The following is a 23,060-nucleotide window of genomic DNA, read 5'->3' on the forward strand; positions in this document are numbered from 1 at the left end:
ATGACAACATAAATGTAGATTAACACTAAATGGATATTTCCGTTTTGCTTTCTGTTGCAGCTCCACCTTCTGGAATGACGGAGTATTGTAGTTAATTTCCACATTATGTCAAACTATAAAGGAAGGAATCTCTGTATGTATGTACAGTGCACCCGGAAAGTATTTATACCGTTTCACTTTTTCCACATTTTGTTATGTTACATCCTTATTCCAAAATGGATTAAAAAAAATCCCTCAAAATTCTACACACAATACCCCATAATGACAAAGTGAAAAATGTTTTTTAGACAATTTTGCAAATTCATTAAAAATAAAACACTCAAATATCGCATGTACATAAGTATTCACACCCTTTACTATGAAACTCAAAATTGAGCTCAGGTGCATCCTGTTTCCACTGATCATCCTTGAAATGTTTCTACAACTTGATTGGAGTCCACCTGTGGTGAATTCAGTTGATTGGACATGATTTGGAAAGGCACACACCTGTCTATATAAGGTCCCACAGTTGACAGTGCATGTCAGAGCACAAACCAAGCATGAAGTCAAAGGAATTGTCTGTAGACCTCCGAGACAGGATTGTCTCGAGGCACAGATCTGGGGAAGGGTCCAGAAAAACTTCTGCAGCATTGAAGGTCCCAAAGAGCACAGCGGTCTCCATCATTCGTAAATGGAAGAAGTTTGGAACCACCAGGACTCTTCCTAGAGCTGGCCGCCCGGCCAAAATGAGCAATCGGGGGAGAAGGGCCTTGGTCAGGGAGGTGACCAAGAACCCGATGGTCACTCTGTCAGAGCTCCAGAGTTCCTCTGTGGAGAGAGGAGAACCTTCCAGAAGGACAACCATCTCTGCAGCAATCCACCAATCAGGCCTTTATGGTAGAGTGGCCAGACGGAAGCCCCTCCTCAGTACAAAGCACATGACAGCCCGCTTGGAGTTTGCCAAAAGGCACCTGAAGGACTCTCAGACCATGAGAAACAAAATTCTCTGGTCTGATGAAACCAAGATTGAACTCTTTGGCCTGAATGCCAGGCGTCATGTCTGGAGGAAACCAGGCACCGCTCATCACCTGGCCAATACCATCCCTACAGTGAAGCATGGTGGTGGCAGCATCAGGCTGTGGGGATGTTTTTCAGCGGCAGGAACTGGGAGACTAGTCAGGATAGAGGGAAAGATGAATGCAGCAAAGTACAGAGAGATCCTTGACGAAAACCTGCTCCAGAGCGCTCTGGACCTCAGACTGGGGTGAAGGTTCACGTTCCAACAGGACAACCACCCTAAGCACACAGCCAAGATGACAAAGGAGTGGCTTCGGGACAAGTCTCTGAATGTCCTTGAGTGGCCCAGCCAGAGCCGGACTTGAACCAAAGAGTTCAATGTATTGCTGAGGACCCAAAGGATGGTGTCAAATTGGGTGCTATTTGCTCAGATGGTGGCGCTATAACAATAAACAAAATTAATTTCTTCCTGGATTCTACCCCTTTTGTGTCTAGATTTCCGCCATTTAACATTTTGTCAAAATTAGTTTTTGAGCAATTGTCACCAATTCTTGTACAGAACTTCTCTGGACTGAGCTGGAAAAAGTTACTTTTTTGGATGTTTGATATTTCATACAGTTTTGCTACAGCTGACCCCCAAAGTTTGTTTCAATGCTGTGGGCAGGGCTTATATTACAAAAAATGTCATATGTCCTAAACGCTTTCTTCTATTGCAACCACATTTGGTGGATATCTGTAGATATGATGTCTGAGTGACCATGACAAATTTGGTGCTATTTGGTTTTACCACCAATACCAGACTTTTCTCAATGAATTTAAATGAATGGCAAAAAAAAAAGCCAAAGTGTTAAGTTTTGCAACAGTCTGACTTAATAAAACTTGAAGTCTCACTTTTAATCCCCATCAAAAATCCATTTCTGAACATTAAAACCACTTCAACTTCCATTTTGAGCTCAGTCCAAGATGAAAGTAAATTATGGACCCACAGCTGACACTAAACTGGGTTTAGAGAAAAGTTAAGAGTTTGTTTAACATTGATCTTTAGACACCAGAACACTCATTAGTCTCATGGAAATTTGGGATGCCTTAAAATGACATTTCTCTCCCGTTCATTCGTCTAAAATATCTTTTATTCTTTGTTTTCTCTGGTCTTGACAGCATCATGTTGACCATGGTTTGTCTTTTGTATTGAAATGCTAAGTTTTGTTCTTTTGTATTTAAGTCAATACACATTTTGGGGGTTGAAAAATGTAACATAATGGATGTTTTTCTGTAAAATCAGTGACATAAAATGTTCTCAGTAAAAACAGGTGGCAGCATGTCGAGACAACAAACCAATTAAACTTCGATGAACTTATCATCATACTCAGCTTTATCCAAAGTCAAACAATAAAACAAACTACAACTGTAATGTTTTTGCAACAGAATGGTGGCCTTGTTAGCAGGTTAGCTGTACCCTGTAAACAACAAAGATTTCTCAAACTGGCTTCACGACTAATTCCACATTTAACAACAATTAAAGCTATTTTTTACAGCCATTTACAGACAGTCAACGTGATTCCTCAGTGTCATTTAGTATGAAAGCTGAGTGCCGTCGTGGTTGATAATTAATATTTTTAGGCTCATTATTTCAACTTCGGCACTGATTCGACTTATTTTCTCAAGAAAACAAAGTCTGTTCTTGTGGTGCTTTTTTATAATCGTTATGTTGAGATAAGGACTTATTATTTCATGTTGTAAAGATATCAAACTGCTGCCTCAGAATCATGACTTTTATGTCATCACTCGCAAAGATCAGAGCTGTAGGACTCAAGTCTGGTCTCTATTATCTCGGTCTCTGCAACCGTTCTTCTGTCTCTGGCCTCTACCAGGTCCAGTCGGCTTCATTTCTTCTAATATCACGTCAGCGTCTCTGCCATGTAACAACCAAGCGTCCCCATTTTAGAAAATGCTTTTTAAAGAAGTGCATCAACTAATGTTACAACATACAGAACACCTTCATCATCCTTAAATATGGGCATCATTTGTTCTCTTGAGATGAACCTGAAGAATAATCATCAACCAGTCTCTCAGCTTCTCTACATTTCCACTAACAGCAGTGACAAACAGTAACAAGCAGTGACAGTAAATCAGAGTTTGGCTCATTCTTGTCAAGTAAAGAGGAGAATAAAAACTTTTTACACTTCAGTGAAAAATCAAAGTTGGTACACATGTAAAGAACTGATTTCACAAACGTTCACTTGTTTTGATGAGACTTGTTTTAAACTGGTGACATTATTCATTCACCATGTGAACACAAATGTTGGTTTCACACCATTGTTCCTCCTGTCTGACAGAAACACTGTTGGCCTGTGGTCAGTCGATGGAAACTCGCCTCCCTCTTCTATGGACACAACAAACATAAATAAAACACACTATTCTCCTCTGCAGCATCTTTGTGAACGCAACTGTTCTTTTGGAATCGTTGTACCTTCAATTCAGCACTTTTCATCGACCAAAGTTTTAAAACAGGAGCTTCTGACTATTTAGAAGATCGAGTGTGGACGACTCTCCAGCAGAGGAAGTCAATGGGAATACATGAGGACTGTTCAACTACAAATATGGCAAAAAAGTGATATGTTGTAATTACACAAAAGATTTTTTAATTTGGTGTCTTATTAACTAGAAAAAATATGTCCCCCTATTTAGCATTTACAAAAACCACATGAACATGTAATAAATGGTTTATAACACTATAATGTAGCTGTAAGCTGATGGAAACGTTTGTTAAACTAAAACTCGTCCTGTGGACGCTCATACATGGAGGCTGCTGTACAAACAGATCATGAATGACAAAATAGTAAAACACAGCTGTAATAAAACAAAATATGTCTTCATAGGAGAAGTTAGAATTGACAAATACTGAACATTAATAAACTCTTAAAAATGTCCTTATATCTACATTTTGCTGTGTTATAAACCATTTCTTAAATGTTTATATATTGCCTATAAATGCTACGTAAGCGGACAATGTGAAGTAGTGACGTGTTACCACATGAATGTCATAATAACATGAAAATCGTTAACTGGTGGCAGCGATGTGCAGCTGCAGCACAGAGATTCAAATTGTCTAATAATGTGAAGTGTCCAGCCTCTGGTGCACTTGGATTAGAGCTGCCGAACCTTCACACCACCAGCTGGGGGCGCCGCTGTGCTTGCTGATACCTGATGTGGACTGAGGTGCTCCTGAATTCTGTCCCTTTACAGCCTTTATTATCGAGGCTACACGATCACATGTCGATAACCAGATATAGAAGTATAAGTATTCAAGTACAAAATGCTAAAAACAAGAAAACATCGACAATTTTTCTTCTTTGGTGAATAAAATGAGCTTCTGCACATTTTTAAATCTCAAATTTACAAATGTTAGTTTATGAATTTTCAATGTTTAAGTCCTGATTTTATTTCCATAGTGCTCCTATTTTTATTATTGATGGACAAATTCCTGCAAATGCTGATGAGGGAAGGATGCAAAGGAAAGAAGTGGAAGACACTTCGCCTCCAGAGGGACCAAGATGGATCAATTAAAATCAGCGTTCTGGTGAAACTACAGAGTTTATGCGGGTTTTGTTGAGAAAAGTCTGTCTCAGCGGCTTCTGGCTGTTTTTCATGGTGTTCTCACCTGTTTGTGACGTCACGCAAGTTAATGAAGCCATTTAAAAGTTCAAGGAAACGTGTCTCCTCCTCCTCAGTAACTGCTGTCTGCGAGCAGGTTGTGTTCCAGTGTAGCAGAAGGTGCTGCTGCTCAGTCAGCACTTCCTGGCAAACCTTACAATCAAAACAGCTAAATTAAATACTGTCAGCAGCTTAAATCAAAGTAGGCGACAATTTGTTCCCACAGAACCTCACAGCTTCAGTTCAGTGTCTGATTGTTGCTTCCCCCTAGCGGACGGGGGCATGCAGTGCAGCACCCAGACCCAGGTACTCGAGGTTCTCCGCCGCGGGGAGGAACAGACCGTTCCCCGTTAAAGTGGTAGTGGGCGTGGCCTGAGGCAGGAAGTCGGCCTGGTAGTCCGGGTTGTCGAGGCTGTCACTGGCGGCCAGAGGGAGCGAGCTTTGGGTAGTGTTCAGGTATTCGGGTCCCTCAGGAACTCGGGCGGAGGGCTTCAGATCCTCCAACGGGGAGGGGAGCAAGGCGGCGCCCCAGCCCAGGCTCAGGTCCTCGTAGTTGGGATTCAAAACCTCCGACAGCCTGCTGCTCCTGCTGGTGTCACTCAGAGTCTGGTTCATGTACTCTGAAAGTTAAAATATGAATTTCTTTATTTACTTACAGAGCATTTTATGCTGTTTTTACTCCTCTTGAGTCTGTATTTTACATGTATTACTTTAACAAGAGAATGTGTCATTTGCTCATTTATTTACTCATTTATTTTCTGTTTGGCTCTTAATAACATTCTGTCAATAATCCACACGGATGTGTACCATGGCCGTTGGAGTCTTCTTTATCCAGCGAGCTGTGAGTCGGATCAGAGATGTAACGCAGAGCGATGCTGTTCTCTCTGACTGGACGACCGTTCTGAGATGGAGAAAGAGAAGCAGAAGAAGATGTTCATCTTGTGAACGTAACACCAGAAGAAAAGGTACATAAGACTGTGATTCAGTTTATACTATTCAGTTTGTAACATTCTTTATTTATTGTTCCTTTCGCTTTACTCCACTTTTTATTTTTATCTCTTTATGCTTCAGCAACTCAAATGTGTTTCACATCATCAACAAAGAGACAGAGAGAGACATCAAGTGGCCAAAAACATTATCACATCATCACATCATCACACAAAGCTGTTAGAGAAGTGTGTGTGTGTGTGTGTGTGTGTGTGTGTGTGTGTGTGTGTGTACCGTGGCATTGCAGGGATGGTTGTCATGGTCACCCAGTCCTTTGTAAGGAAGCAGGTATTCATCGGCATCGACTACATCCCCCATGTCGTCTGAGCTGAGCAGGCGAGAGTAAAACCTGCTGTCTGTCGGACTGGGAAGGTCACCCTGAGACAGGAGTCAGATCAGTTCATTCTTTGACACTTATGAGGAAGGAAAACACTTGTTCACTTCACTGGGTTAAAAATTGACCCAGTTGGGGTCACTATAGCACCGACGTCAATACTGGGTTATCTTTACCAAAACTACCGAAAGACCCCAAACCGTAATGTTCCTTGCTAAAGATCTCTCACACACACACTCTGTGTACCTGTATGACCAGGTATCTGGACGGATCTCTGGCCATTTTTGAGAACTCCACTATCAGCTCTCTGAACCTGGGACGACTGGATGGGTCGATCATCCAACCTGGAGAGAGAGACAGCAAATCATTTGCATAAACATTTCCTCAGCTGGACTCTCAGGTGTCTGTTATTGTCTGGCGGTCTCTTGTAAAGTGGTCCTATCGTCTTTTTAGTCATGCTAGCAGCATGGGATGGCGATGTCGGGTTGGTCTAGAGTGAAATATCTCAACACCTGTTGGATAGATTGTCATAAAACTTTGTTCAGATCTTCATGGTCCCCTCAGGATGAACTGTAATAACTCTGGTGATCCTCTGACTCTTCATCTAGCGCCACCATCAGGTCAACATGTTCATGTGTCCAACACTTTGGTTTGTGACCAAATACCTGCAGAACTGATGACGTTCATCAGCCTCAGCTGTTCTGCTAAGATGCTAAACTAAGATGGTGAACATGATGAACATTATACCTGCTAAACATCAACATGTTAGCATGCTGACGTTAGCATTTAGTTTAAAGCACCAGCCTAAACACAGTTCCAGAGCTGGTAGCATGACTGTAGACTCCTCGGCTCTTACATTTGACCATGATCATGTAGACGTCAATGGTGCAGATGGGGGGCTGGGGCAGCCTGTCTCCTCTCTCCAGCACCGAGGCGATCTCACTGGCCGGGATGCCGTCGTACGGTTTGGAGCCGAACGTCATCAGCTCCCACACCGTCACACCTGCAGACCACAGACCATCGACTGCTAAAACTGACTCGCTGGTTGGTAAAGTTGCATCAACATCAAGTCCAAAAAGACAACTGTTATCAGAAGAACCTTGAAAGTAACAGTTGAAAGAATTATTTTGCTGATTGGTAAAAAAGTTGGCTGTTCGAGTAATTTAAGGAAACAGTATTTAACCATTTAGACACATAAAATGTGATGTTTTCACGCTGCTAACTTGAGGTTTTGTTGCGATATGGATTGAACCAATCTTTAGTCTGGAGCCAAATCTAGAACACTGATAAAAGAAAGTAGCAGCTGTGAGATGTGAGCTATCAGCTGGCAGCTTCTTTTTTCAAGTCCTGAATCTGTTTTTTCTGTTCAGTTTGAAAACTGATGAGACTTTGCTGCTGTCAACTGAAACCTGCAGTCTGCCAGCATGGATGATGTTGTTGGTCTCATCTGGACGTCGATGAGAACAAAGTGAAATGCGCCTGAGACTTCTTGATTTTTGACCAGGACCAGGTGTTCATTAATCAAACGTGTCTTTGGGACCTTGTGAAGGCTGGAGGGCCGGAGGTTGACTCACCGTAGCTCCAGACATCACTCTGATGAGTGTAGGTCCACTGGAGGATCGACTCCAATGCCATCCACTTAATGGGAACCTACAGAGAGAAGAGAGGGACAAACACAATCCTGGTTTTCAGACTGGCATCTGACATCGAGTCCCACAAGAGTCCAAAGGTGATTTAAAACAACTGAGCAGTTCATTTTTAAACATCAATATATCGTTAGAGGAACCATGAGAGCATTTTAGGAAATTAAAAATATCAGACGAGCAGATGGATATCATCTCTGTGCATGTTTAGCCTAGCTTAGCACAAAGACTGGAAGTAGGGGGAAACTGCTAGCCCTGTAGCTCCATCAAAAGAGAAAAATCCACCTTCCAACAACAACTTCAAAGTCTGTGTACATTCATTACATAAAAGCAGTAAAATGTGCTGGCAGCAGTTACTACTCAGGTGGATTTTTGAGTGAGAATAACAAACACACCTTTCCTCCGTCAGCGTGGTATTCCTTCTCGTCAGCTGTCAGCAGCTTAGCGAGGCCAAAGTCTGTGATCTTGACGTGGTTAGGAGTTTTCACCAGGACGTTCCTCGCCGCCAGGTCACGATGCACCAGGTGACGCTCCTCCAGGTAGTTCATCCCCTGCAGATACACACAAACACATACACTCAGAGGTGTAAGTGGGTGAAGTTAAAGAACTAATCTGACATTGGAAAGGTGGGTGTTTGAAAGATGTGTCGACCATCCGACAATCAGTTCTGAGTAAACTGATTTCACACTGAGCTCATGACCTTGTTGTTTGTGATTTTCCCAGCACTTTAAGATCCAAATAAGACTGAATAGATTAACACTGCTTTAACACACACACTGTTCAGGCTAATAGGCCTCAGCAGGCTTACAGTGAGCTGCAGACAGAGCTGATGCCTCAGGCAGAGTGAGGAAGGAGATTTTCTTGCTCGTGAGGTTTGCTGGATTGTAGAAGATCTACTTAGATTATTTACAATCTGGGACAGAACCCGTTTTTCTGGGCTCACCTTGGCGATCTGGACACACCAGTTCAGCAGCCACTGAGCTCCAACATGGTCCCTGTGGTGTCGGACGTAGTCCAGCAAGCAGCCGTACTGCATCAGCTGAGTCACCAGCTGGACCGACGACGTCAGGCAGATCCCCAGCAGACGACACACATGAGGGTGATCCACGCTCGCCATCACATACGCCTCCTACACACACGCAAATACACATGTTAGTGTCAGCAAAACAGGCCACAAAGTCCACAATCACTAAAGGACTTCCTGAAAACACCTGCAGGACGAGAACACAGGAGCCACGTGGGGATCATTTTTACCTTCAATATACTTTGTCTGTTCATTGAGTGACTCGTACCCTTCAGTTACTTCATCTGCTCACTCAAATTAATCATTTGGACCCTCAAATTGCTTTATTTGACCCCTTTTTTCTCTCATGTGAAACAACGTCATCAAGAGGTGAAACCTGAAGTATATCACTGTATCTCAGTTCAAGATCAAACTGTTTTATATCCAAACTGAAAGGCAAATGATTTTGAGAGAATGATTTTACAATAGAAGGGAACAAAATCCTAAAAAGCATATATAATAATTGCAAAATGATTATTTTGGGCAAACACAATCAGTAATGGCTCAGTAGGAGGAAGAAAAAGAGAGGAGAGGAAGAGAAGGGAAAGAAGAGGAGAAACTAGTGGATGAAAGGGGAAGAGTCAAAGAAGAAGAAGAGGAGGAGGAGGAGGAGGAGTCTTACATCCAGTATTTCTTTGTTGGCTTTAGGGGATGTGGCCTCTCGCAGAACTTTGATGGCTACAGGGATCCTCACATTCTCTCCTTCAGGGATCCACAGACCCTAATAATACCCATTATATTTAATACAGTAATAGCAGGATGATGAACTTCTGAAATATGTTAAATAAACAAAAAATAAGTAATAATCAAAGTAAAAAAACAAATGAAAGTAAAACAGGGGCCCACTAGTGACTTGATAACTAAAACTGGTTGCCAGTCTATGTTCTGATACAAAGTGAAATTGTGAGACCGTGTGAATGCAAATCTGACAGCTGGTGAGATATTTCAGTTGGGACCAAAGTGTTGGATCGACAGACATCTCCATCCCTACAGACACATGGTGGCTTCAGTAAAAGTGTCATGAAGTGATATTTTGCCTGTATTAAACATTCTTACCTTGAAGACGGTCCCAAAGGCCCCGGAGCCCAGCACCCTGATTTTCTTAAACTCGGTCTCCTTCAGGATCCTCAGCAGTGCCTGGTTAGGAGCTTCACCGCTCGGAGTCAACGGCTCCACCAGCTACAGTAACGTTAACAGTAACATGTAACATTACACGTACACAGGATTGTGATTGTGTATTTTTGTGTCCCCTCTGGTTTTAATTTTGTTAGCTATTCTTATATTTAGTCTTAGTCCTGAGATGAAAGGACCATGTGAGTTTTAGTCACATTTAGTCAACTTGGTCTTTTGTTATTTTTATTCAGTGTTAACAACAAAAAACTGGGAAAAACAGTTGCTGTTGAATAAATATTTTGTGAACACTCCCTCCCACCTCTCTCTCCTGCAGCAGGCGGCGCAGGGTCCTCTTCCTCCTGATTCGTCGTCGCCGTAGCAACACAAAGACAACCAATGACACGATGACAGCAATCAAGAGCCCACCAACCACGCCCACCGCCAACGTGGAGGGGGTGGCAGCACTGTGAGGGCACACAGAGCGCAGGACATTTGTGTTTTAATTTGTTGTGCAGTACACACAATTAGAATGTCTCATAGACTTCCTTTTAAATTTGTCATCATAGTCGTCCATTAAATTTAAGCACATTCATTTAGAATTTCCATATCCATCCATTCAACTTTAGCACACTGTGCTCTCGTAAAATTCCCATTGACTCCCATTAAGATTTAGCATGCTAAGTAATAATTCATTTTGACTCAGTTGGAAATTTAGCATGCTAAAGTTGAATTACCATTATCTCCCATCTAAACTTGTTTAAGATCTAAGCATGCTCAGTTAGACCACTGAAATGTTGCATACAAGAGATAACTTCATATTGAAATGACTTTGCTTTCAAATTTAAAGGTAGAATTCCTATTTACTCCCATTTACATGTGCAAAGGTGGAATTCCCATTGACTCACATTCAGTGATGGCATGCTAACATAGCCTCCTATACAAATTTAGCATGCTAAGTTAGAATTTCTGCTGGCATCCATTACATTTTAGCATTCTGAGGTAGAATTTACATCAACTGCCCTTCAACTGCTGGTCTAATTCACATACATCTCCACTTAAACGTAGCATGCTGAGGCAGGATTAAGGAATTCCTGTTAACTCCCATTCTAATTTGTGCTCTAATATCCCTTTTGCATGGACTCTTACTGTGGGTTCAGACAGAATGTGAAGCAAAGTTTAGAGATGGTGCGACTGCATACAAAGTCAATGGAAAGACGCAAATTTGCCCAGGGTGTTGAGAACGAAGGCGTCCACACAAGCTGAAGAACAGGTTGCTTTGGCATGTTTAACTCCAACAATCTGAGCTCTAATAACTGGTTTAATTGTCAATCCTTGACGTAAACTTTCATGTGATAAAATGAGATCAGCTAACAGACAACATGCAGGTTTACTGGGAACAGAAACACTCTGCTGCACTGGGAGCTTCGGTAATGTTGATGAGTTAATGTGGTAAAAGCCAAAGTTGTAGTTTTACCCTGTGCATCCAGACAGTCCAGGACCCGAACACCTGCAGACACAGAGACACACAACACATTCAAGCATGAGACACTTTTCTTAAACATCAGAGACGTCGGTCAGCTGTCTCACCCCTGTGTGCAGTTCTGGTGGCAGGACTGGCACTGGCCTGTCCTGTCGGGGTATTTCCAGATCAACGTGTCTCCGTCTCCTAGCACACCGTGGGGGCAACGCGGCACGCAGTGGGGGCCATCTTTAAAATGGGTGCACTGGGAACACTGGTCTGGACCCTGCAGATGGCGACAGAAGAGGCATGAGGGCGGTAAGATATGTTGAGAAGAAATTTAAACTAAATTTGGTACAAATACAAGCGATATAAAATATCCTATGAAATGATGTTTTTCATTATTTTATATTTGTTCATTTCTGTCTGTTCTTTGTTTGAACTTTGTGTTTAATTTTGTTGGACTTTTTTATTTTGCTTATCTTATTATTCATAAATGTATTGTTTCTTCAGTTGTTTGGTGTAAAGCACTTAATAATAAAGAATTTTATTTAGAAAAGAGCTTTAAATTATTAACGTATAATTTGATGATACACAAAAGTTAAGAGACGTACTTTGAGCATGAAAGTTCATTCAACAAAATAATCTAAGATCAATGTACACAAGCTTTTTGGAACTACATCTCAGTCTTCCTCAGCTGAAGAAGACCATGCAGAAGACATGATATGTGGTTGAAAGTTCAGAAAAACTAAGTGGACCGTTGATTTTACATTATTATTACAGACTCTGACAGTCTCACAGCATTCGATACTGCACACAGAAAGGTTAGATTTGAACAACACAAATGAACCCCAGCAGACAGCAGCAGTTAGACCGACCGGCCCGTGGCAGGTCAGGATCCCGGTCTTCAGCAGACATTGTGGGTGACACTCCACACAGCTGCTGTTCACCTCGACCTCTCTGGGCTCGCTGTAAGAGAACACACAAAGAAAACATCAGCAGTCAGGACGGAAGCCAACAGAGGACAACCGATCATAGATCAAAGCTTTATATACATATATGGTCAATTGTCAAACAAAAGCAGGTTTTAAATACGAGAAAAACAGCCTGGTTTAAATACAAGCCTGGTTCAAATAAAGGCCTGGTTCAAATATAAGCCTGGATCAAATAGAGGCCTGGTTCAAATAGAGGCCTGGTTCAAATACAAGCCTGGGTCAAATAGAGGCCTGGTTCTCTCTGCAGTGGAGGTAATTGAAAGTGCTTACTACTATTTGAGAATTTACAGTACACTTTAACGTCACTATAAGCAGTGGTATCCACTAACATACGCAGGTTCTTGTCTACACAAAGGTGCAGTTAAAAAGTATAGTATAAAGTATATAAGCACTCATAGTTTATTGAAACCTTCTTATGAAATTTCTGGGTACTTACACAAATGTCAACCAGCTGTGTCTGACTGAGTCACTTTGTGCAGCTTTAAAAACTGAACATCAACAAAAATTGAATAATAACATTGTCACATGGGAGCATAATAAGTGATAAGGTCACAGGTTCAAGTCCCAGCAGGGAGAATCAGCTCTGCTGTGGTTCAAAGCTCTCTCTCACCCCTGCAGCAGGTTACAGAGCAACACACAGCGCCCCCTGCGGTTGAAATGCAGACAGGAGACACACATGGAGGGGCCTGGACCCCAGCAGCCCTCATCTGTACACTCTGTGTCACAGGTTCGATTCTGTTGTTCTGTGTGAGGGAGAAAAGAGGATGTTCTGATTTCATTCACGTCACTAAGCAATAATGATGGTAATGACCCCGACACACATCCAGAAACTCACCGCAGACACCGGGGGGGGCGTTGTTGCGCATGGTGACGGTCTGGTCGCTGGACCTGATGAGGCGGGTCCACTGGTCGGGCCGGGTGTAGCAGAGCTGAGAGTTGTCCTTCATCATCACCCGGCCGGCACTCACCTCCTTCAGAGAGCGCAGACCCAGCCAGCGGAGGTGCTGCGCCCTCACCACCACCAAACTGTGCTGACTGGAGAGGACAGATTTAATATGAGGGAAGCTTCAACATCTAATATTCAACTACTAATAAAGAGTTGATTCTGGTTTGTGGAGGTGGGGTGACGTCAGTGGAAGGGACGATGAATCTGTCTTGGTTTATTAGTTTATCTAATATCTAACGTGCCTCCGAAAAAATACTTTTATATACAAATCATTTGCATTCGAAAATGCATATTGTATGACACTTAGACTAGATAATATTTTTAAGAAACATGACAAGGAAAAGTTTATATTGAACAAGTTCACTGTCAGCGTTTCATTTGTTTCCCTAAAATATCTACTTTGTCTTTGGTGTCAAAGTCTTGAGCTTTGTACGTCCAAACATTGGGGTCATTGCTCCAGTCTGCTATTCTAGAAATGACACTGATTGGCCTGTAGGGGGCGCTACAACCTTTCATTTTCTGTACCTGCAAAATACAGGAAATACAACTGATTGGTTTTCCACTAAATATTAGAGGCTGATGCATCTCATCCCTTCATTCTGGTAAAGTTCACCGACTGGCCACAGAGAAGAACTGGTCTATATCGAGGTCCATCATATTTACATTACACCAGCCATGCATGTATGTGTATTGGGGAGGGGTCATCTGTTCATCTCATCCCAATCTGAAACCCACTGATGCAAAATAGACAAAACACTAACTTGGCCTGAAAGCCAGTAAATGGACCTCTGAGCTGAGATTATTCATTTTCTAAAAGAATCATTTAATCTCGATGAAAATCAGCTTGTGTCTTTGGCAAGAATAAAAGCTGACATGATGTGATGGATTAACTGTGATGAAGCAAGTTTTAACTCTCTGCAAACAAAATGGCAGCACAGGAAGTGATTTATGAGCTGGAACATGCAAACAAAACTGGTTGTGATTCAGAAACACAGTTACACTCACTGCCAGAGCATCATTATATATAAATATATATATATATAACAGTTGGTCCAAACAATAACAATATGTTTATCAGCAGACTCACGAGCGTGTTGTTCTTCCTCTGATGATCTCCAGGTTCTCAAACACTGACAGAGAGGTCATATTCTCCGGCCAGGACTGGATCAGCAGGAAACCTGGAGGACACACACACACACACACACACACACACACACACACACACACAGTTGTGTTTCCATCACTTCAGAGGACATTACACTGACTTACATTAATTCCCTGGAGATAACCACTACTTGCCCAAACCTAATCTTAAACCACGTCTTCACACTAAAATGTTATGATTTATGTTATGGGGACTTGCATTTCAAATGCAATTTTAAAAGAGTTACTCCATCATATTAATAAAATTGACAGAACAATTCAGTGTTACCACTGATGACCTTTGACCTACCTGTGATTTCCCTCACTGTCCTGAAGTACTCCAGTTTAGCCGGGTCCATGGGCGGGATTTTGTAGTGTGCGTCCCTGGAAGAGCCAATGAAAAAACCCTTAGTTTCAGGTGTTGCTGTCATAGATCACAGAACTTGTACTTCCTTCACTGCGGATTGAGAAATTTAAACCTAAATGAGGCAGTGAAGAGTATCTCACCCAGTAAAGGAGGTTTCAATGATGGAGACGTCCCCATTGATCTTAGTGCAGTTCCTGAAGGATTCGATGTTGGAGGCATTGATGGCCATGGTGTTGATCAGAGCGCCAACCCCGACTCCGTCACAGGCTGGAGGAAGAAAAAGAGTCTGTCAGGTTCTGCTGTTAGTATTCAGGTCTCTCTCTGTCTCTCTAGGTCTCTCTACCTTTAGGACAGGGTCCGTCACATGCTTTGCAGCGCTGGACTCCGTTCTCCTCCACCTCGTATTTTCCAGCGCTGCAGGTGCGAACACATGATCCATCTGTCACCACATAGTTATCTATGTGCAAACAAAAACAAAGCAGATTTGTATGGTTTCCAACCAAAGTTAAAGGAGTACTCCACTGATTTATCATTGTACTCGATGCAGCAGAACCAGGGATATCGTCTTTTTTATTATTACCCACAATGCAACTCGATCGCCGACAGTTCCAAAATTTGGGTGTGGACGCTATCAGGACTTGATGATGTGAATATTTGAATATATATATATTTATTAGCGGGTTGATCTCAATAAAATAGAGGGTTTAAAGTCCATACGTGGGCAGGCCTTGACGCACGTTGCCCCGAAGGTGAACTTGGCGTTGGGGTTGTTGACCACCTGGTGGGTTTTGGGGTTGTAGATTGTCAGTTGAGGACAAGCATCTTTACAGGTTCCGTCATCATTAAAATCTCTGCAGGCCTGAAGAAGAAGTAGACAGAAAGAAAGACAGAGTCTTTATTGTGTGTAATTGTAACTTAGCTCAACCACAAAAAATATTTGCTGTTAGTCTGAACTGATATCAAATGATTTGGACTGCATTTATTTAGTGCTTTTATCCAAAGCACTTTAAAATGTTTAAAAGCTTCTTATTCACACAGATGGCAGCGAGCTACCACGCAGGACACTAGCATAATCATCACGATCAACTCGGGGTTCAGTCGACGTGTGAACAGGATAAGCCGGGGATCCAACCTTGCGATTAGTGGACAACCTAATCTCCTGAGCCACAGCCACCCCCAGTCAGACTTGAATCAAGAATTTGATGACTTCAGACTCAACTTGACAAAATCAAAAAAGATATTAATTACTGAAGTTGCAAAGAAGAAGAAATTTGATCAGAGACAGAGCAGCCCAACGAGATAGTTAGCTAGTTACATCAGACGTCAGCAACCTGACAATCAGTGTTTGGATTCAAAACACTAAAACTGCCCTCAAGCAAGGGGCTGGCAATTTGGAATGGCATTAAATTGGGTTAAGTACACATGATTATTTGTTTAATATTCAAGACCCAGAAGATGGAACTTGCCAATAGTGACTTGTGCCTCATGGCCTTGAATTTGGACATTGTGTGGAGTGCATTGTTTGACTTATCTGTCTCGGTATGGGACTTGCCTATCTTGAATGGGATCTTACTTTGACTTCACTTGGTACAGGACATGGCCATCATGATTGGGACATGATTTGGGACTTGAAATCTTAAATGAGACCTGATTTGGACTTGCCCGTCTTGACTTGGGACCTGTCTGCCTTGGCTAGGGACTTGACTGAGAACTTACCTGTCTGGATATGGGACGTGCCGGACATGGGACTTACCTAGGATCTACTAACTAACACCCGTTAAGGGTGACAGTACTGTATCGGGACACGTACCAGGCAGTCTGTGGCTCGAGGTCCAGAGCAACCAGCAGCACAGTGTTCATTACAGCAGTCGATGGGTTTTGGACCCCGACACCTTTTGCTACACTGCGCCGCACACTGCAACTTGGTGACTAGTAGAGACACAGAGAGATATTTCATGACATTTTTGGCAGAACATCAACATGGATGATAAGAATGTCTTGTTTATTTGTTTGCACACTGAAAACACAATTGTAAAAAAACAAAAACTAAATGGATAGAAAACTTAAAGTCCTCGGCCATTTAATCAAGTATAATCGTGAACATCACGCAAAGAGACAAAATAAACAATAATAACAAGAGAAAGTAAAAGAAATGTAAAAACAGATCATACAGTGAAAAAGAAAAGGTCAAAAATGAATAACATTAATTGGCCCCATGAGTGTTTTCAATTGAATCTTGAAGACAAGTAACAAAGTTGATGGTTTTGATTTCAAACTGTTTCAGTGAGAGTGACCTCTGTATTTAATGGTATATTGAGAAGTGCGACATTGAGCCAAATGAAAGTCTGAAATTTAGAAAGGTAGGTAGGAAGGTAGAAGGTGTAGAAGGGTAAGATAATGTACAATGTGTGACAGTGATTGAGGAAGCACAGAAGATGTAGTGGTGTGTATCTACATCTCTGGCAGTGATCTGGTCCTGCTGCCCAACACGAACTGTTGACACACGCTGGATCACACTTCTCACCTGGAAACACACACACACACATTAATATCCAGTGAATCCCTGCAGATCACAGCTGAGCTTCATGAGTAAACATCATCATAATTCTACTTACATTTACGTGCGAAGGTGTCCATCTTGAAAACCATGCTGGGATCGCTTTCTTTGTCCAGGATGTCCCACCACTGGATGGTCTCAGTGTTACACAGCAAGGGATTGTTGGTCATCTTTACCCCTCCTTTCAGGATCTCTGTGAGGAGAAGATGACAGACACAAATAATGCATGATAAAGTTTTAGCACTATGGAGTTCAAGAAATAAGTCATCAAGTCAAGTCAGTGAATTCCAGTCGTACATGAGGATCCAGGTCCAAGTCAAACAGTTCAGAGTTTCAGTCCCAAAGAAAGTGTAAAGTCAAAGTCAAAGACTAAGGTCGGACTCAGCTGAGTGACACTCCTGTTTGCATTAACACAGCTTTGTGGTTTTCTGGTGATACCGGGGGTACTTCCTTTCGCTGGTCAGGCATGTGTTGGGGACGTCCTGGAGGTGGAGCAGGTTGTTGGCAGAGTAATCGTGAGTGGAAAGGTGTGCAGAATCTGGTTCTGTAGAACAGGTGGACTACAAATACTGGACTTTTTGCATGTTGCCAGGGGTTAGCAAGCTAAGTAAGTAGTGAATGGCCCCATATTGGTTTGACTTTCCAGCGAAGTTATTGTGTGTAAGGTTGGGTGTGACAGAGCTGGCACAGGAGACGGTGTCATTTGACCAGCTTTAGTGGACACCCACAGCACACCAGCCGTCCCTTACAGACAGTAGAAGTGGTCAAGGCACAGTAGCCGGAAGATGCTGATCTGGGGAGCGAATGTGGTAAAATAGTAGCTTTTCTGGAGAGTTGATCAAGTCAACGCTAGAACAACTCTGTAACCAGGACTTACGGCGCAGGTGGTGTGACGAGTTTCCATATCTTAAATATTTCAGGCTGAATTTGGGGATTTGTGTTTAAATTGATGCACAAAACATCTAGAATATTTCAATGTAATGGGAAGGTGCAGCCATAAAACTTGAAGGTTTGGGTTTGAATAGGGAGACACAGAATGTAGATTTGATACTGTCAGCATGCAGGACAGGTTTATTTTTGTAAATTTCAAGAAATTGAAATACATTTTTAAGAAACCTACAGAATACATTTACAGGAATAACTACTGTGTGCTAAGATCCATCAATGTTTCTTTTCTGCAATTAAACCAAATTACGTCATACGTCATCAAACCCACAATTCAAGTTCGTACACGTCCTCCTCCACCTAAAGCTTCGACTCCGGAGCAACACAGAGCTGACTTTAAGTACAGTTAATGCTGCTGGATATCACTCTGACAGAGTCAGCAGCTTTCTGGATGCGTGCACGTCATCAGCCTAAACTCATATGGGTGGGGTCTATTTCCTGCTGCCAGAGCACAATCTGGTGTTGACTGAAGATTTAAATGGTGTGCCAACTCCACCCCCCCGGCCCGCTGCCAGCACAATGAGTGAGGCAACATCACCGACACTCCTCAGCAGCTTGTGAAATGAAATGAAGCAGAACACAATGAGCAGTTAATAGTGTAATGAAAAGTAAGTGAGTAAGAAAAGTACTGAAGGTCCACAGCAGCTCTTCTTGTCAACAAGGAATTAAAATTGAAAAGGCTATATTTGAACAATATTAAAAGCCAACATACCCACAGTCCAAGTCTTTCAAAGATGAACCAGTTATTCAATAAAGGCGTTTCAATTCCTTTACGACCGTTTTCTAATTTTTTCTCCAACGCACAGCTTTTTTGATTCCGTGTTCTTAAAGGTGCAATAAGTAACATTTTTCTGTCTCTTTACACAAAATAACTGAAACAGATCAGCTGGTTCTCAAGTGTTGGTGATTCTGTGGCAGTTTCTCATCTGTAACCTCAAACAGCTGCTCAAACAGCTGCTGATAGGATGGTATATTTGCTGGGAACGCTCTGCACCCTCAGGCCCCCTGAAGTACAAACTGGCTCTGTGTATTTGCTGGGAAAACTTAGCATTCTGTAGCGTGTGATGCCTTGTGTCAGTGAGTTTGTGTATATCATATTGTGTGTGTGTGTGTGTGTGTACCTGTCAGACTGCTGAGCTGCAGCTGCCTCAGCCCACTGGTGTAGTTGAGAGTTGCAGACGACTGGTTCCTGATGTAGTTCGACATCACCAGCAGAGCAAACTGGCTTTGGTAGAGGTTCTGGCCTCGGATCAGCTTCAGATTGACCAATGGGATGGTTTCAGCCTCGTTCATGGCGATCAGAACGTAGCCGCCGACTTCCTGGATGGACTGAAGGAAGAGGGGATGATGATCATTAAGAAATGAGGTACGTTCGGTTCCATAAAGGGGCCGACTGATGATTTTTCATCTTTTAGACTGTTAACTATGAATCGCACATATTTTAACCTCCTCTTCATCATTTTGCAAATCTTCCAACAGTCTTTAGATTGATTTCCTTCCTTCGAGGCAGCCGCTGGATTCAGTTCATTTTAAGGACGGATGATTGATTGTTTATTGGTTAAAAGCTGTTAATAATTGATTTAAAACATATTAACTGATAACGTGAAGTATGCTGTCTTCAGTGTGCGCAGCACGTTGAGTCTCATCTAATTTATCTGGAATTCATATCTTCTAATAATATTTTACATTTGTCCGACCATTTGATGAAGAGCGACAAAATCAGAACATCTCATTTTATTACATATATTGCTCAAATGCCTGATTTACTTGGATTCTGTGCAGAGTCTGTTATTATGAAAAATACTGTGTTGTATCATTCTTTTTAGCAAATAATCATCTATTGATCGTTAACATGTTCAATGATCGATTAAGGAAATACCTTGAAATTTGCAGTTCATATGAGAGTTGCTGCAGAGGGATAATTATAGTTTCATGGACATGCAGCTGTGAGCAGGGACTCTGTTGATGCCATGAAGTGCGCTCTGACCTGCTTCACTTTTTGAAAAACCCACATGATCCTTTTCATAACGTCCATGTTTGTCTTCTGGGCTTGATTTTTCTGGAAACAGAGCTCCTCAAGGCAAAGCTGTTTGGCAGATGACCATCAGTTCACAGATGTCAGAGCGTCCTCGAATGCAACTCAAAGAGAGTTTTGAAAAAGCTCCCTGCTCACATCCGCAGCACCACAGGAGGAAAATGTCACTCTGACAGCAAGTTTCATAGAAATCAACTGAAAGCAACAGCTGCCTGGAAAGAAAGTAATCAATCTAAAAACTTATAGATGATTTGGGAAATGATCAGCAGGAAAAATCACAACAGTCCAGCTGAAAGTGAGACAGTGATGGTACCAGGCTGCACTGAAAACCAGAACAAATCCAGCACTGGAGACAGACCTGGAGGAAGGACAGGTCCTGGTGCTCCGAGGTGTAGGTGATCTCCAGGTTTTCCAGGACCACGGAGCAGTTGGAGTACATCCTCACCATGTTGTCATAGTGATTATCACGAGTCCCCAACAACGTCAGCTGGTTACTCATTCCCTGACACACTGACAGACAGACAGACAGACAGAAAGGTGTTACTGAAGTCAGTTGCAGTTCCTCTAATAACCACTAGATGGTGGTGTTTTCTTATTTTCTCTGGCTGTATTGAAGTGACTGGGAAAACCTTCAACTTCTCTCTACAAATACATAATAATACAAATAATAGTCACATTAGTTTTTAGTTTCCTCTCCTAATATGAGCCTATAAGACATTTGCATGTTTTCAGTTCAGTTTCGAGGATTTTAACATGTAATGTCTTGTTTGAAAACATGGGCTACTGAGATTTGGAATAATTTTGTATATAGTTAAATCAAAACTAAACTGAAAACTATGTCAAATGTAATCTGCCAAACTGCCTTACAGAGGTATTCCACCACTACATCTGGAAATTGTGAATATACATGTATGTAAGTTAGCTGCGCTGCGTGGATCTGGTGTTGGTTGCTTTGTAATGTCAGCTGATGAAGTCATTTGCGACTGGCAAGCTAGCCGATTTGCCAGCCAGATTAGCCCGGGAGTCTGGATGAATTAGCTGACGTTATCCACTCAAGACAGTATTTTGGTACCTTAGCTAGCTAGCAATATGTCCGTGTTAGCAAGCAAGCTATGTGGACTTTGTGTTGGACTGGTTTGGTAGGTGCCGGTCGTTTGTTAACGTTAGCGGAATCCATTTGTAAGCTAACGTTAGCTAGTGTTGCACACTGTTGGGGCTGTAGGGCAGCTGAACATGGAGCTGCAGAGAGGCTCAGGCACTCGGGAACGCACATAAGGTCACGTCCTTCGGCCTGAGTCCTTTTTCTATTTTTTAAGTTACGTTACAATCCGCTGTTCACGCTGTGAATTTGTAAATTTGTAAATTATAGTTGTTTTTTAGTTTTAGTAGTTTTTTTTTATAACGGTCTTTATTGTTTATATTTATTATATCTTTTCTTCCTTATGTCTCTTCTATTGCACTATCCTGTAGGCATTAATGAAGGATTATCTTATCTTATCTTATATGAAAGTCTTGTATTCAAAATCCAACTTAAATAAAAGTACACACTATTATCAGCACAATGTACTTGAAATATAAAAAGCAGTCCTGCAAAAAAAAATAGGTACAGTATGTTAGTAAATGTACTTAGTTACTTTCCAACTCTGGTATCTGATATCTTGTTTTCTAGAGTCACACTTTAGTTAACATGGTTACTGAACACTGAAGTGTTAAGCGTCTGAACCTCCGAGTGGAGGATGGGTGTCGGGTTTCATGGTGGCATCCTGTCAGGTGGCGTTCAGGTAGTTCAGTTATGCTTCCAGATAAGAGGTCATTACACGAAGCAAAGTATTTAAAGAAACTTGTCAGGGAGGAGCAGGAAGCTGTGACACCTTTTCAAAGAAGAAGGAGTTTGACAGCAGCTGCAGGACACGTGACACATCAATAGTCTGTCAGAGTGGAATGAGACCCGACAGGCTGCGTTTGTTCTGAAACGAGTTCAGACTTAACTTGAAGAGGAAAAGGCCGAAGAGTGATGAATTTATTTGTAACGTCACAGGAACTGTTTGTTGGGAGGATTTAAAAAAATAAATCAGTTTGGTACGAGGAAGTGACACGAAGTCTTTCGAGGCTTTTTAAGTGGCATCACCGAGCGTTTGCAGCAGTGTTTCTCTCACCTGTCCAGCAGGTTTTCCCTCCACACCTGATCTGAGTCAGCGGTGACGACAACTTTCTCCCAAGAGGCTGAACTTAAGTCTACCGCCACACTGGCGCCCTCATGAGGCCGTAACACTCGTTACACACCAGAAAACTAACTTATTAGATGGATGAGAAACAGAGAGAATTTGTTTCTAAACTGATGATGACTCCGGTCTGAACTTATTCCACTGGTCTCTGTGTTTCTCTGGCTGCATTCCTATTGGCCGGCTCCCTGCTGTGATGTCACAAAGACAACACAGCTGCAGCCTGCGCTGGCTCTCTGCCTCTCTCTGATTGGCTGATAGCTCACTTTGGGGGCAGCCCATTGGCCAGAGCCTCAGGGGGAGCGGTCCACATCTGGACACACACACACACACACACACACACACTTCCCATGAAGCCTTTCATCACACATTCACTTTATCTTTTCATAATAAAAATCAAAGCACTGATTATAAATGTGTGATGTTATAATGTAAATATATAACTAACATTATAAGTTAGAAGGACTTAAACCTAAAACATTAATTTTAATCCTGTAAAGCCTAAAATCTCTCTTTCTTTCTGGCCTCGTTCCACTCATTTCTCCCTGTGGTCTCTTTCTTCCTTCCTCTCCTCTCGTCCTCCCTTCCTCTTTTTCTCCCC

At 42.2% G+C, this 23,060-nt stretch overlaps 1 protein-coding gene and 1 pseudogene across 5 annotated transcripts; one reads left to right on the plus strand and one right to left on the minus strand.

Moving 5' to 3' along the window:
• The first annotated feature begins 315 nt into the window (after nt 1-315).
• Nucleotides 316-2,522, plus strand: LOC139304450 (uncharacterized; annotated as a pseudogene).
• A 1,914-nt stretch (nt 2,523-4,436) lies between these two features.
• LOC139304162 (melanoma receptor tyrosine-protein kinase-like) lies at nt 4,437-20,747 on the minus strand. 5 transcript variants are annotated; one of them, XM_070928038.1, is made up of 27 exons: nt 20,596-20,747; nt 19,324-19,531; nt 17,316-17,450; nt 17,156-17,224; nt 16,511-16,629; nt 15,418-15,559; nt 15,044-15,157; nt 14,841-14,967; nt 14,644-14,717; nt 14,278-14,368; nt 13,922-13,924; nt 13,080-13,279; nt 12,855-12,987; nt 12,128-12,218; nt 11,378-11,535; nt 11,265-11,297; nt 10,110-10,254; nt 9,734-9,856; nt 9,300-9,398; nt 8,558-8,743; nt 8,010-8,165; nt 7,546-7,621; nt 6,828-6,974; nt 6,218-6,315; nt 5,872-6,015; nt 5,458-5,551; nt 4,437-5,270 (listed from the first exon to the last, which is right to left on the minus strand). In XM_070928038.1, the coding sequence occupies exons 1-27, from the start codon at nt 20,734-20,736 to the stop codon at nt 4,918-4,920; spliced, it is 3,459 nt and encodes a 1,152-aa protein (XP_070784139.1). In that variant the 5' UTR covers nt 20,737-20,747; the 3' UTR covers nt 4,437-4,917. The 5 variants fall into 5 exon arrangements, with proteins under 5 accessions (XP_070784139.1, XP_070784138.1, XP_070784137.1 ...); XM_070928037.1 differs by lacking the exon at nt 13,922-13,924 and having other exon boundaries at nt 12,855-12,979; nt 13,087-13,279; XM_070928036.1 differs by lacking the exon at nt 13,922-13,924 and having other exon boundaries at nt 12,128-12,209.
• Nucleotides 20,748-23,060: the final 2,313 nt, after the last annotated feature.

This window comes from Enoplosus armatus, chromosome 21 (genome assembly GCF_043641665.1).
Source record: "Enoplosus armatus isolate fEnoArm2 chromosome 21, fEnoArm2.hap1, whole genome shotgun sequence".
NCBI classification, from domain to species: domain Eukaryota; kingdom Metazoa; phylum Chordata; class Actinopteri; order Centrarchiformes; family Enoplosidae; genus Enoplosus; species Enoplosus armatus.